The sequence below is a fragment of the Pecten maximus genome, chromosome 9, assembly GCF_902652985.1.
Source record: "Pecten maximus chromosome 9, xPecMax1.1, whole genome shotgun sequence".
Taxonomy (NCBI): Eukaryota; Metazoa; Mollusca; class Bivalvia; order Pectinida; family Pectinidae; genus Pecten; species Pecten maximus.
The window spans coordinates 3,208,107-3,224,785 of NC_047023.1; the positions used below are offsets into that span (position 1 = coordinate 3,208,107).

Sequence of the window (16,679 nt, forward strand, 5' to 3'; positions counted from 1 at the left end):
TTTTTGAAAAAAATTTTTAAAAAAATTTTTTTTTTTTTTTTTTTTTTGGGGAAAAATTTATTAAGGGAGAAACATGACGAAAACGAAAATATAGCTATATGACTAGTCCCAGGGCCAAAACCTTAGTTTACTCGTACAAACTTTAGGAAAAGTATTTTTCAATACAAAGTATACAAAGTCATCAACCTTCAACTATGGTAGTGTTCATTTGAAAAAAATATTTCCTCAGTGTTGATAGAAAGTTTCCAAGTATTTAGTGACCTTATACGAATTGTACATTGTTGCTATTCTGTAACATTACACGATGCAGAGTTGTGTTGCAAAGATACGGAACTTGCTCGAGTAGAAGGTCATTTCATGGCAGTGTCATATAGTGGAAAATATTAAATCATCCGGTCTGAATTTGAATGTTGATGACATTGCTTTCCTATTTGAAAACAATATCTATACAGTACATCAAGGATCAGTGATTGGAATGTAATCATTTCATTTTTGTAGCACATTCAAACACATATGAAAAGACCTTGAACTATAGGTATCTGCCAATATAATTGCCCTTCAAGAGAAAATGTACAATATGTAATGTCAATTTATTGTAATAAGGTGAAATAATAAGCACATATTTTAAAGAGATAAGGATCGAACACAGTGGTTTTGAGCTGACTTCATCTCAACATTGAAACACATCATTTGTTTGCCAGACAACAACACATTAAAGTACATGTATACTGACTTTAAAGCGCATGGCGAGTTTGTATCGATAGGGATCTAATGAGAGATTGTGAACAAGTTATTGTTATACAAAGTTAGCACATGGCGAGTTTATATCGATAGGTATCTAATGAGAGATTGTGAACAAGTTATTGTTATACAAAATTAGCACATAGCGAGTTTGTATCGATCGCGATCTAATGACAGATTGTGAACAAGTTATTGTTATACAAAGTTAACACTAGACGTGTCCTCTCCTGGCCTGATTAGGCCTGTTTCTAAAGACAATCTAACCAGGTATTAATAATCATGATCCCTAGTGAAAGCGATTTTGTGCAATTAATGTTTTAACTGCCTCTACCTCAGAAAAAAACTCATAATACAATAACATTATTAATTCATCGAATTGTGACCGTTCAAGCAATATTACCATATAAATCGAATTGTGACCGTTCAAGCAATATTACCATAGAAATCGAATTGTGACCGTTCAAGCTATATTACCAAAGAACATCACTACACAGCTTCCATTAAAATGTTTAGTTAACTAACCTCATTTACGTCGGCTCCCTCATCCAGGAGCATCCGAACTATTGCTGTGTCACCCTCTCTAGCTGCTGCGGACAAAGCATCTGACTGAAACATAAGTCAACATCACAAATTATAAGTACCTCCCACATCGTCATCGTCATGCTACAGATATAGGTATTATCTTGTGGTTAAGGGATTCCAAGAAGTAGATAATAATTACTTCTATAAATTAATCATCAATTATATCATACACATTACTTTTCCTTTTATTGATTTTTTTCTTATTGATTGATTGATTTATTTCTGTCAACTGATATGTTCAGTTATAGACACTTTGATTTACCTGTTCGAGTAAAAGGAACAACGATTTAAATACACAGGTAACAGCCAGCTAAACTGATAAAAGAAAACTGCAACTGTACAATTTACCTACGTTTTTTCGGACAACCTAGATATATATTTTCTGATTTAAGAGAGAAACATGATGAAAACGAAAATATAGCTACAGTTGGGAGCAAACTAATCTTGGTACCAAGTGCACTTCGTAGTGCACACGTAGTGCACTTGAGTTCACTACGATGTTAACTCCACTGCACTACGATGTTAACTCCAGTGCACTACAATGTTAACCCAAGTGCAATATGATATGCACTTCAGTTCTTGGATTAATGTTGTTATGAGCTATATAATTTGATGTGTTGTATATTATGTGTGCAAGTCAAGTTTTGAAGGTATAGCTACCCGTGTTCGTGTATGTAGCACAATTAAACCTGCTGACTCAGTACTAATTTAGACTTGCTGACAGAGAGATTTCTTATTTAGACTTAAATATAATATATTCTGTCAAAATGTCAGTCTTAACGTATAAAGGCCAGATGAATTCAAACCATGCCAGATGCAGGAAATGTGTATTTTTGATACTATGCTAAATCAATATGAAATATTTAAGTTCAATCTTTAGACATTCTAGTGGTTTGATTTTATATTTATTTCATGTTTGTAAATGATGTATTAATGAAACCTGACTACAGGTACATTCATCTTGTCAATTATTAACTTACATATTATGAGAGGATAACTATAGTTAGATAAGGTATCGGTATAATGCCTGCTATAAATTGACCCCTTTGGAGATAAATGGGGAAACCGGCCTGATCAGGTGCGATCCACACCACACAGGGTAATTAATATGTAACAGGTATGAATGGCAGTGGTATATGGGCCCCAAGGGCACTGGACTGGTATCAATCTCTTGCAGTTAAGATTTTATTAGGATTTAGTGGCACTATATAATTCATTGTGTGTAAAAGTATGTAGCTTCCCCTCAACTTATGTTAATCATTTGTTTTATATTGAATAAGCAAACAAATTTATAAATTTTCCTGAAAGCTTCGCATACAATGTTACACTTATAGTCATATTCATGATATATAAATGATTAATTGATTAGAGAGTATACCTATAATTATGTGTACATATTAAGCAATCTCCATTAAAAGCCATCAATTACTTGTTTGATATTAGATAAACAAACGAATTAATTTATTTTCCTGAAAGCTTCATATACAATATTACAATTATAGTTATATTCATGAAATATAAATAATTGATTAATTAAGGAGTACCTAATTAAATATATTTATGCCCCTCCACCTATATCAAGAATAACTCAGACAAGTAATATGAAATTGAAATGGCCACCCACCAGGGTGACATTTAAATTTATTACTAAGAAAGCCACCTAGTGGCGTCTAACATGAAATATTTTTTTATGATTGCAAAGTAGTTGCACCCATACAATAATGTCAATTACAATCAATATCAAAATGTAGATAAACACATACAAGAACCTATGCTAGCCTTAGTGGGGTTGACATAAAAACCGCCGCCATGCTAGCCTGAGTAAGGTTGAAAACCGCCACAAAATATGACAAAATGATCCAGTCCTGGGCTAAAAACCAGAGATAAAAAGACGATATAAAAAAACTCTGGAAAACCGTGGACTGAACTGAAAGTAGGGTGTACATTTGAGAAATTTAAATTAACTTGTACATAACCATTAAACAACATTAAAGGAAAAATACATGTCGCCAATATGGCACCTACTAACGACTATAATCAACACATAAAAAACTACCACATTTTCATCATATCAATTATCAATAAGACAATCTATATAGCTAGTACCACTTATTTATTGTAACCCCAAACAAGGGGAGGAAGAGGGTGGGTTTGAAAAAATTACGTTTAAGTTTCGTTTCCTTATCAAGCTTTTTCTGAACATTGACGGGGTCATCTAGTGCAGATTGTAAGTTTTTACAACTTTGAAACCCCCTCTCCCCTTGAAATTGAAGTCGAAAACCAGACTTGAAACCCTCGACCAAAAATCGAACAGTAGCTTATGGGTTATGGATTGAGAATAGTACAGTAGCTATATCCTGTCAGAACTATAATCAAATTGAAGATAATCATCCCATTTGAATTAAATGTAGTATGTTAATCTAGCTACCAGTATTCATATTTCATTAGAATTACAAAGATTACATGGATTATATTGTAACTTTGAATCCAATACAAACTGTCTATAAAGCTATAATTCCACGAATACCAGAATCAAGCACTAAAAATGAAGACCATAATTAAATAGATAGGTGATCTCCCATAGATAACCAGCTATACTCAGGAATGTAAATAGATAACCCCTATGGGGCCCCATACACGACATGTAAACAAAGACCCAATCGCGACCATTGGGAAATTAACCGACTTAGACGTCGTAACACATGATAAACTTATATATCAGATCACTAAATTAATTTATAAATTTATTAGATTGTGCAGTTTTGGATCTGGTTACTTAAGCAAGCATACCTTCGAATCCGTAAAGCTGATCCCTCAAACACGAGTTCTTAGCAGCTGATCGCATGCAGTCATTATAGCAAATCTAACACTGCGGTAGTATTTTCGCATGCCTGTGGCGTTCAAATGGCACTGATCCCTCAGAAAAGGTTCAATGGACTGTTAAACAATCGCCGATGATGCCACAGCGATACAAAGGGACAGGAAACCGTTTAAATTGCTTAATTTCCCATTCACAGCGATGCGCCTTGCCTCGTAATCAGCAGAGGCCATCCCCCGGGGGCCCGGCCGTGTAAACAGTTCACACACATACACAAAAACTCCATAAGTACCGTGCAAACTAACAGCGTAATCATATATTTCCACAGCTAGATCGAATGGTGTTATCCTGTAATCACAACAACGATTTCCACCAATTTGGAGAATTACAATATGAGGTTGATATTGTGTCAAAATATCAAGAACCTCCCTCCGAGAACATAGACTTGCTATAGTCCCGCCACCAATGCCAAATCCCCGAACCTCACACTGGGATAAATCAAAATTTTCTGGAAATTGTCCTCTGTCTAACTCTTCAAATAACCGCCTAACGAAACTGTGTCCTAACACAAGTACTCGAGGTCTTATTGTATCCATGCAAATTAATACTGTAGTCTACATATAAAAATTGTACTTAATTTCTGGTCGGTGAATCTCGGGTCAAACGCATCCGACAAAGTTCAAGGCTATCAAAGCATCCAAAATCGTCCTCAGGAGGCGAGATTTGTCATACACCCGTCGTGTCACCTTGGACTACCACACTCCTCAATTTGCCGAGGAAAAAACTATTTTAAAAACTATATATATTTTTTTTTTTTTTTAAAAACTTTGCCAGTATTTATGCGCGATCTAATAAATCCAATATGGCTGCTGAAGGGAGAAAAGGGATGCGTCCCCTCAGGCCAATTCAACCAATCAGAAGTCAGATATTGAATTTCGTCATCAGCAGCCAATGAAAAATTAGTAATAACCAGTATTAAAGATACATGTTCCCATAAATATTAGCCTAGAAATATTGGCATAATTAAAGAGTCATGTACCATTAAATTATACAAAATAAAGACACGAAAAAGAATTTAAAAAAAGATCTTGATATGAGTTACGAGCATAAAATAAGCTAATTGCTTAGCTAGCATATAAGTAATCTCCATTGAATGCCATGTTTGTTACAAAATGAGAAATCATTTTAAATTTCATCCATATACTAATTAACAATACTGCATTTTGATTGTCATTTAAATAATGAAACTGAAAATTCAGTAAAAACAAAAGTAATTTTGTTTACTGCAGATACAAACTATGAAACAATTGACCAAGCACTGTTTACTATTGTATACTGTTCATACAACTGTATTAAGTTGAGTCGCGTTACATAATTATGAAAACAGTTCAAACTGAGGAACAAATTAATCTCCCTGTGGCTTCACGGTTGTACCTTGTTGTGCCTATCTCCGCCACCAAATATTTTTATATTTTCATTTCGTAACAGAACATGAATGATATTTCATATCGTATTTTTTTCTCTTTTTTTTTTTTTTTTTTTATAAAGTACTGAAATAACTACGTTAAGCTTTGTTCTGCTATAATTCATTTTAACAATGTAGTACATGCAAGTCTTCAATAAGTTTTAGATACTGCTCATTATTTTTATGACAGAGGGACGAATGTATCCATATTATTAATTAATCATGATGCCGAAATTATAATCTAATTTGCCATTAATTATTACAGAGGAACGAATGTACCGAAAAATAGTTTTATTTATAATTTCAAAAATATGATTTAGTTAAATATGTCAGCCCATTTATGAGACAGACAGTGTCAGCTGCTAAGCTTAAGTATATACCTACTTAATCATGTATAAAGGCTGGTCACCTGCCATACAATTTACCAGACATGTTATGTAAGAGATTAGTGGCCTACGAGTTCCATGTAAAGGTATTAGGTAACTGTCTGATATAGGAAATTGGCAATCAGTATTTAATTAAATCATATTTTTGAAATTATAAATAAAACTATTTTTTGGTACAGTATTTACCAATGTATTCATGACAAAGCATACAAGATTGTTTCATATGTGTGTATCCACCTGACGGGTCACCAAATATGGTAAATCCCGAGGCTAGCCGAGGGTTTTTACAACATTTTGTGAACCGGAGGGTGGAATATCTCTAGCCTACATACCCACGTAATAAAAGAGTTTTTCTCTCATATCACTACTAAATTTCTGGCAAAAGAGTGTCTCAGTCATCCATTTTCTTATTTTTTAAATTTCTTTATTTGGTTTTCTTACCAAGAATACTAACGTCGACTTTGGTTTTGGTATTTTATGTTTAGCCTCCTTTTAACAGTCAGGGTCATTAAGGACGTGCTAGGTTTTGGAGGTGGGGAGAAAGCCAAAGTACACGGAGAAAAACCACCAGCCTACGGTCAATACCTGGCAACTGCCTCCTAATCCTTACTTGCAACCCATAGGTGAAGGGCTAGTGATAATGTTTTTGGACACCTTCAGCAATCGGCCACCGCGGCCCCTAATTCGCCGGCAAAAATTGACGTATTTTGACTGACGTTTTCAATGGCCGTGATCAAACTTTCAACATTGAAGAAAAAGAAGTTTCTATCAACAATACTTTGAAAAAGAAGAGAGTATTGATTTTAAACTCGACATATTTTATCATTTTACGAAACACACTGTACTTGTTGTTGCCCAGCCACATTTTTGCAAACACTGCATTCATGCATGACGTCACGACTGTCATTGGGATTTTCATTCATTGTTTAAGGCTAACAGAAGCGATGTTGATCTCGACCGCCATGACATGGCGGTGTTTCGTTGATGGCAATATTTACGGTGATTTTCAGTAATATAAGTTTGTATCTGTTTAACAGGTTTTCTTGATGGAATGACGAAGGTAGGTCCGTCGATAATGACGATCATATTGAGGTAGCAGTGTACAGTAAAAATGCCAAATTCTGAAAAATATGGCACATGTTTTAGATATGTAAACATTGCCAGTTAACCATATATATAACCTCTAATAAAGTATATATATTTGAAATCTGTAAAACATTTGCAATTTTAATAGAGCTCTGAAGGATAAGTAAACTGATATTTTCTGTGATTTTTAGAGCTGTGAATACCATGGTAACAGCTTAAAAAATTCTCAAAAATTGCAAAATATTATGATATTTGACCCAAAATGGCACAATTCTCTACACTATTTTTTTTCTCTGAAACCTATTTAGAATTAAATATCTCTATCCCAAAGACAGAATTAATCTTGTTTGGACATATGTTGTAAATTAGGTATTTCCGCTATCTTACCTTTTCTGTGGGCTTCCATTTTGCGCTGTAGGGAAAACTAAACTTCCTGTATAAACACACGTTCGGAAAATCCGGATATTTAAAATCCGGAACTAATTTATTGATTTTTGTTTTAATAAATGTGAAGCCTGTATGTACTACTTCATACTGAATATACCAAATTGTAGTGTACATTTATTTTTTTTCATTTTTTATGCATATCATAATACAGGAGTTATTTGCTTAACAAAAAATTGCCCATGGCCAGGCTGTCTTTCTGTGGTGTGCTACCTGAAAGGCTAGGACAACATTTAGCTTTACTATAAGCAAATGTAGACTCTGTGTTACAATTATTATAAATATTTTATATGGACAAGGGGTGTCATTTTAACCGAATGTTCGCACATTTATCAGTCTAAAAACGTCTGAAATATTCCAAATACACAGGTTACTGAGTATACCAAGAGTTAACAAAATGTCAGGCCCCTGTGCTGACGCAGACAGAACCATTTGATTGGTTTCGGTGTTTAATATTTTCTTAAAACTTTTTAATTCATGGCTTTTATTTTACGTTGGTTTTTTTTTTTTTTTTTTTTGTTATTGTTGTTGAAAACTTTAGATAGGTTGATATAACAAAGCTATCTTGCATTGGCAAGCTCTATTCAACCCTGCCGATATATGAGAGAATAGTTCCCTAGAAACAGCTAATGTCTTTCTCGATTATCTTGCGACGTTCAAGCTGAGCATGAACGCTGATACATTACACGCGATATTTCTTGCACTACTCGATGTTATTTACAGATGAGTCGCTAAAGTAAATAAAGATCCGACCACATCATGATGCCTATAATTATATTGCATGTGGTTTATATGCGAGTGCTTTGTTTCCGTGTCATGTGACCGATACACAGTAATAAGTGAACTAATTCATACGGGATAAGTAAATGTTTTAACAATACCTTAACAACTTCATGCGAGATAACGTCTGATGAATGTAAAATTATTTAAGCATTGAACTGCTTTCATTTGGAAGTTATGGGCTGATGAATGCCAACTGGACAAAGGCAAATTTAATGAAGCGCGCTAGCTCTTCATGTTGAATTTGCCTTTGTCCAGTTGCCATTCATCAGTCCATAACTTCCAAATAAAAGCAGTTCAATGCTTATATTTACATTTGACAACGAATTTGAAAGACAATATCCTGGAATTTTACTGTGATAATGAATAAACAAATTATTGTCGTCAAAGACGAAACAGCCTTTTCAACAACCATCTTTCGTTATCGCCGACGTTACAATTATGACGTCACAATAATTATGACGTCATAATAGAGATTTGGAAGTTATGGACTCATAACTTGCAAGTGAGCTTAGTAAAGTTATATAGTGGGGCTGCAGTGTAAATGTAAATATATAATTATACCTTGGTTTACTTTTGGCAAAACCAAATGAATGAGTTGTATTTTGGGAAATTGGAAAAATAAAAGGGAGCGAGCGAGTGATTTTTATTCTTTTTTTCCCGGAATTTCATTTAGAGATGTAAGGAGGGTCCTGACGCGTGCAATCGATTTTTTGTTTTGTTTTTGATAAGATAATGCTTGTGTCATTTATAAAACAAAAACAAAAAAAATACCACGAAAGGAATGTTTTTGAAGAATTCACAACAAATGTGAAATATCAAATAGTTGACTCAAACAATCCATTTCCCATTCACCCCACAGTAATAACTTATATGAAATACACAAAACAAAATATCATGGGGATACATTTTCAATTATGTAATGCAGAGAAATGTACAAAATGAGTATATCATACCTTAACAGAAAAAAATGTATCGCGAGTTAAATGAGTTCGTCCCACTAGACATGCAACTGATATTACATGGAAGTCCTGATTTAACAAAGGAAGAAAACGAAAAAAATATGTCTGCACACTCAGCAATTATATTTGTGATACAAACATATTTTGATTTCTTTATCTCCCTCCCCACTATTCTCCCTCTATCACTCCCTTCCTATCACCTCCCTTTAATGATATATATGCATATATAACTAACGACAGCGTCTGATCTTTCCCGATTCAATATGGTATTTGCGGAATGTATATATCAGAAGAAAAGAAAAGACAATAGTGAAAGCAAAACATGGCATGATATATGATGAACATTGAATAGCTGAAAGTATGGAAGTGTAATGTCAACAAATATCAGCTGAGTCGAGAAAGATCACTGACTAATTAGTATTCTTAAAAAATTGTAAATTAAATTGTAAATGAAGGAGACTTCTAAATTCTCTTCCTATATTTCCCTCTAATTATCACTCTATCTCTACTCTTCTTAAACTAACATTTTCACAAAAAAATAAAATCACTTTTTGTAGATTCTAACGTCAACTTGAGTAAATGTTTGTATTTGGGAAAGGGCTTTATATAAGTTTGAAAACTTGTGCCCGATACCTTTGTATATTTATGATACAATAGAATATGTTTAAACTAAACCTAAACAGAAAAGAGGAAATAAATGAACAATAATAATTGCTCTTGACCACATTACAATAAATTGCAATACTAGATCTCAAAGCGAAATTGTATACATCCTGGAAGATAGACGAAAACAATACTGATTATTATATTACAACAAATTTACATTTCAACTCTGCACACTCAGACAGAGCAATGATTTTATATGATATTTGCATCGATTCAAGTTTTAAAGGCGTAGCTGATAATTTAATCTTCTCCAGATTATCGAATTGCATGTCAGATGCTGTTCTGCTTGATGAATAAATCACAAAATGTTTATCATCGTTAGCATCGATGGTCGTGTTAGACATTTGTACAGCTGCGCCCCTATGTACATTTGCTATCACAGTATCAATATCAATCCTCAAACTATTCCCGAAGTCGGTTTGTTGTATTATTTATTTAGTTGTGGACCTATATCTCGTCTTCCCATGTGTTTAATGAAATGTCTCTGAACAAACAACAATATAACATGATAAGTGTAAGATTTAATAAATATTGTCGTATGAATGGATAAGTACATGTAATTACCAATGAATTTATGACTAAACATATATTGTTCACTGTCGTGTGGCTCACCTATCCCTGATCAGTTAGGTAATTAATAATATGAATTATATCACTTAATCACCTTATTACAAACGTTATGTTTTTCTATCAGTATCTGACTAAACCTGCGTTTTTCTCATCTCGTGTATCTGATTAGTGTACACTAAATCAGACCTAAGTTCAATGCCTTTTGATGAAATATCGATCTCTCGAAGCTGGTATTATGGTCGTATCAAACAACCAATAAGTATCAACACTTGCCAAAAGACTTATTTTATTGTTTTACATTTTCATCACGACATCATTTCAAGCACGACATTGTAGTCGATTTTAACTTGCCACAATGATCTGTAATCGTACAAATTATCTATTTTACGTGACATTTTATTTTAATATTACCCAAGTGGGTATAACGACTGGATATTAATGTGGTATACTATAAACGTTTTTATAACAATCCAACTAATTATATCGACACGGACAACATTCACAGAGTTTGAGATATGGAACATCTTCATCAAAATTATATTACTAGGAACTTGAATCTACAAACAATTAGAACATTTTTAATGGCTTTAATTGATTGAAGGTAGGTAACTAGCGGGATATTGCTGAACAGTAGGGAAAGGACACGCGTTTCATTAGGATTGATGGGTTAATATTTGATACATCCCCGGTGTAATTCCAATTAAAACATTTGGTTTAAATAAGTTTGCTCGACAGCTAATTGTAAGAATATGTCTTTCTTGATGAAATGAAAGAAGCACTTTTACGGTGAAGAATGTTGATTGACTAATCAATGTTAATATGCTGCGAACTCCTGGATTACTACGCTTACACCGATTTGTATACCTTCGTCTCTCAGTTTAAAAGAGGCCTTTTCGTTCATTCTGGTGGCTTGATTATTTCTTTTAACCGTGAAGTCAAACAACCCTACATCGTTCATTGAGTCTAGAATTCTAATTCCAACTTCTTTGGCGATGTCAACATTTGCCTTAGAGTCAGCTGTTACACCAGTTTCAATATTTCTAAGGCTGGCTTCCTCGATGAATGGGTCACGGATAGCTATGAAATTGGCTAGTGTTTTAATGTCTGTGCAGTCACGCTTTTCCCTAAACACCCCCTCTTCCTTGTGCTGATCACTGGTTCGAAAATTCAGCGAGGTTAACTTCTGCGCAATCAGGCATCGCCAATATCCATTCCGCCCTCTGACTGTCTGTCATGCCCCTGCCTTTTGTTAAACCACCAGATGTTTTGATGCTTCTCATAAGGATCTGTTCTATCGCTAAATCTGACGACAGGCCGCACCAAAATGTATCCGATCTTCTAATGACGTGGTATCCACGTTGTAAGAAAGAGTAGACTTCCGGGTGAGTTTCTGGGAGAGCGTTCATATCTTGTAGATATATTCTGATTGACTTAACGTACAAGTAGTGGCCAGCAGCCGCAAGATATGGCAACATCTCTTTCAGTGATCGTTCGTGCAGCTTCCAGTGACCTCTTCGTTCTGCCCGGATGAAATTTCTAAGAATTTCAACCATGTTCATAAATTGGAACCATAGGCTTGACGTTCTGAAACCTTTACGTGATGTCCTGAACTCGTCTAATTTTGAAATGATTACATCAATAGTAGGACTGGCACAGACTTGCTCAATGGACACTTCACTTTTCAAAAGAGAATCGAAAAGAGCCATTGCCTCTGATAAATGTTGTCTCATTTCTATTCCTTCGTCCAGGCCTGTTTCTAGATTTCCGGGAATGTGTATACCGTATATCTTTGACAAGATGTTAGCTATAAGTGCATTGTCTATGAGAAAATATCCTCGTACGGCTCTGGCAATTGCTTTTCCGGTAAGCATGTGTGCTACTGCTGTTGGGGCATATTCTGTTTCTAAGAGTTCTGATAAACCAGATCCGGCCATCAGGTGACCAATGGCTCCAATGAAACTCATCTCTGCATGAAAACCACCTAATCGCAATATGATTGACTTGAGACGACTGCCAGCTGGTTCGTTCTGTATTATGGTCTTTGCTTTCCAATACAACTGCTGATCGAAGGTTAGCATTGGGCTGACATTATTTCTAATCGCTTCTTTACAGACAAAATGGAGGGTTGAGTTGATACATGTCATGTCACTAGGATTCATGTCTATGAGAGGCAAGAAGGTGATAGACGACTTCCCCGGAAAATTGCCTTCAAGTACTTTGTGCATCGTAGCAGACCAGCTATGGTATTTGTTTTCATGCGGCCTTCTGGAGAGGAGGTCAATTTTCCATACATCGTCTTTCCAAGAAAAATCATCAAGAATTTCGTATTTCAGTGTGCATAACGCGTTATGATGCTGTTCTTTGTACGGATAGATGTTGATCCTAGCTAGGTCTGTAATTTCTTGAAGAATGGGAGATGCGCGAGGAACAGGTTTCCTTTTAGATGTTCCAGGAGTAACTGTTTCAATAATGCCCATGCCATGAAATGTTCCGTGTCCATCTAACGTCCGCACATTATGGTCGACATTGTCTGCAACATATTGAATGAAGGAGCCTATTCTGCTGTCTTCTTTCTGAGTGGTTACACTATTTCCATTAGCCGCAGAGGCATTCATTCTAAATTTCTGCACCTCTGTGTATGAAGATGAAAATCCCAAGGAGCTCAGTGTATCAAGTAGCAGCTTGGAAGAAAATTGATGGTGCATCTGCACTCCAAGGCCAATTTGAAGGGGAGCAATAAGTGTTCTTGGTCGACATGCCTGGATAATAGCGTGTCCGATCGATGCTACTTTGAGGGCTGAATCACTCTGTCCATAAATATCAGTAAGGAATATCTGAAGGGCTTCCGGGACGAAATCTGTATTTCGAACAAGTGATGAAATAAAATATGCTGAAGGGTATTCCGACTTGAATGTAGTTGAAATGGATTTTATGTCATTTTTTATCAGCTTTGCAGCAGTATGAATAATAGCTTTCTTCTGTTCGTCGGATTCTTCCATCTTTGGTCGTTGATAAAATTCGTGTAGTATTTGTGATGCATTTTCTTTAAATGTTATTACGTTAGGTTGTCCATTGATATTTGTGATTATGATAGACGAACGAAAGTAACTTAACAATCTCCTTTTCATGTACACCGTACTGAACGCCTCTTCTCCGCATAGTTTTTCCATCGATCTCACCAGATCATTCACCGTCACTTGCTCTGTATCATTTTCTGCGATACTTTGAACCAACTGGAGAAAGGCTTTCTCTGATTTAGAATTCTTTGGACGTCCAGGGGTGCTGGTTATATTTATGTCATCTGTCATCCGAGACTTTGGAAGCTGTCGTTTTGTCGAAAAATTGATGCTACACTGATGATGGTAAACGGCATCCGCCGCATGGAGATCAGATGTGGCCATATTGAGCCGTCCTAGTACTTCTGCAGCCCACTCATCATTCCGTAAGGCACATGTCTCTTTTAGTGTTTTGTTATATTCAATGGTCTTCACTGGATACGCATCGAGGCCTCTTTTTCTTTCATTAATTTTGGCCAGTTGACCACAATACAGACAATTTTCCTTGAAATTAAAGTCCGGTGTTCTCGATCGCAAGGCTCTTTGTCCAGTAGGTGTATTACCAGCCTCATTTCTGTAGTCAGATGAATTGGGATTCACATAATCCCTTCGACAATCTTTGTGAATCAGCTGTCCGGGTATAGTTCTTATTGAGTCCCCTTTGAGTTCACTCACCTCATTTATTGTCTCACTTCCTTTTTTTCTTAACTTGCATGTTGCTGGGCCATCATCAGATATGGTTTGCATGCAGAACACACATGCTTCCATCACGATCTGAAATGTATCAAAAGAAATTCGTAGGAATCATTACAGCTAAACCCGTTAACACGTGTTGATAATTTTGACATTTTAAACAAATTTACTGTGGTAATCATATGAATTGTTCACTATTTCTGAGCAGTTTTAATACGAAGAAAAAAGAAACAAAATGTAAAAATAAAATAAAGATAAAAATATATGAATAAAATGTCAGTAACAAATAAGATATCTAAAACAGCTTATTAGTTAATTGCTTGAAAACAAGTTTTTAACGAAAAAACGGGAAAAATGCAAATAGTGTACGCAAATTACAAAACATGCTCCAATTGATCTATACGAGCTTTCATACCTTTTTACTCCAAACAAACCGATACATATATTCTTCAATATTTTCCCCCGTTTTCGTTGTTTTATGGTATTAATTCATTCATTTGTGCTTGTAAGTATATTTCTTCTCTTCATTGGGCATTTTGTACAAGATTTGGGGATAATATCGGTAACACAATAAAGAAATACCAATGATAGCGTCATGTCCAGTTAACATAGGGAATATAATGTTAAATCAATAATATATCCATCATGACATATACTCACTGATTAAGTGCACTAAAAAATTAGTATTCAATAGAAACCAAGAACATTTGAACTGATTATTGGATGAATATTGCAGTACTTACCAATAATGACAGCGAAGGGAACATGAGTCGTCTGCTGGTGACAAGATAGTTACCTCCCTTCGTAACACTCTTCATATCTACGGCGGCCCATACATGCCATATCGATAGTAGGCAATATTTCACATAAAAAATCGATAAGTAATTTTCCCATTTTTCGATTTCTTTCGAATTTTATCATGTGTTATATACATAAGAGATCTATTTATAACAGTTGTGTTTGTTTCTTTTGCAATTTGTTTGAGGTATAATGATAGAATGGTTAGACTATTACGTATTAAGTTATCCCCATTATTCTTGATCTATTGTACGGCTAGTTAATCATCGGTAAAGGTTTCCTTTGCAATACTTCAAGTTTGCAGCAGAATTCAAACTGTATTTGTTCCGGGTTAAATGTTCACGGAATCGGTATCTGTATCTCTGTGTAATAACCTTATTAAGATTACTTTGAAGTTGAATTTAATTCGTAATACGACAATGTTGACTCACAGCAACGATTTTTTTTATCGAATAACTCGTGTTTGCTAAATGCCCACTGTTATCTCATTCAAATGAAAAAACTTAACATCATTACCATATCACAAAGATGTTCTGGTGATGTAATTGTAAACAATCCATATACCAATGAAACAATTAATGATGGTAATAAGGTGTAAGATAGCTCTATAGCAATCTATTGGTATACAAATGGCTAAGTAACACGTTATTTTATTAACATGATTGGGTCTGTTTCTGAGTAGTTATCAACAATGATGATCTATCTTCTATATTAAGGTAAATTGATGAGTTCAAAACTGATTCAAATGCCGACTTAGCCTCGGTAAACACTGCTATTTGAAAAAATAATCAAATTATCGAATCATATCTGCTACATGTATCAACATGTCTCAAAATGAAAATCGTTTGGTAGACTGACCTCAGCCGGATCAGCTCCTCTATCCAGGAGAAACTCGACCATGTCTATGTGACCACCTTCTGCTGCACCCACCAATCCCTGTAACAAAATGAGTCATAGAATTACACCATTGACAAACGATATACGTTATCGTAAATAATGTGTGCATATTCCATGTGTGATGTGGCTGGGTTTTTATCGATCACTATATAAAATAATAATTAGAACATGCCTAATAGTATAATATACGTATCCTATATAGATAATGTTGGGCTATAATCAAGGTTTTGTTTGAGTAGTTTAATCTATATTTCTTTCCAGTTACGATGTTTTATACCCCAAATGAAAAAAAAAATCGTTACTGTATACAATGTCGTCTTCAACCGTCTCGGTAAACACTGAAACACTGACAACTGATTGTGTCATTGAATCGTAAATGATATCAATATTTCCTTTAACATATGTCTCTGTGACCACGTTCAGCTTCGGATAAAAGATCTGACTTCAATAAAAGAAAATAAAGAAAGGTTGCATGGACCGTCAATATAACATGTATTTCCTATCGGGAAAAGTACTACAAATATATATATATTTACATCCCTACTTGTTATATCAAAGAATTGAATGAAAGAAAGTGTAACTTAATACAAAAATGACATATAGAAAGAAAGAGAAATAAAATGCGAAAATATTGAAAGTAAAATGTATATAATGTACATTCTATTAACGTTTTCTATTAATCAAATGCTTTAAATTTTAAAATAAAAGTCACTGACCTGCCCTTTATTGAGATGG

The 16,679-nt window shown here is 34.7% G+C and overlaps 1 protein-coding gene across 1 annotated transcript in view; it reads right to left on the bottom strand.

Annotated features, from left to right (window-relative positions):
- Positions 1-1,254: 1,254 nt before the first annotated feature.
- LOC117334821 (ankyrin repeat domain-containing protein 50-like) overlaps positions 1,255-16,679 on the bottom strand; it is an 83,908-nt gene continuing 68,483 nt past the window's right edge. The window contains exons 10-11 of the mRNA XM_033894639.1: positions 15,906-15,983; positions 1,255-1,347 (exon numbers count right to left, since the gene is read on the bottom strand). Of these exons, the coding sequence (XP_033750530.1) occupies positions 1,255-1,347; positions 15,906-15,983 (171 nt within the window). The remainder of the gene's footprint in view (positions 1,348-15,905; positions 15,984-16,679) is intronic.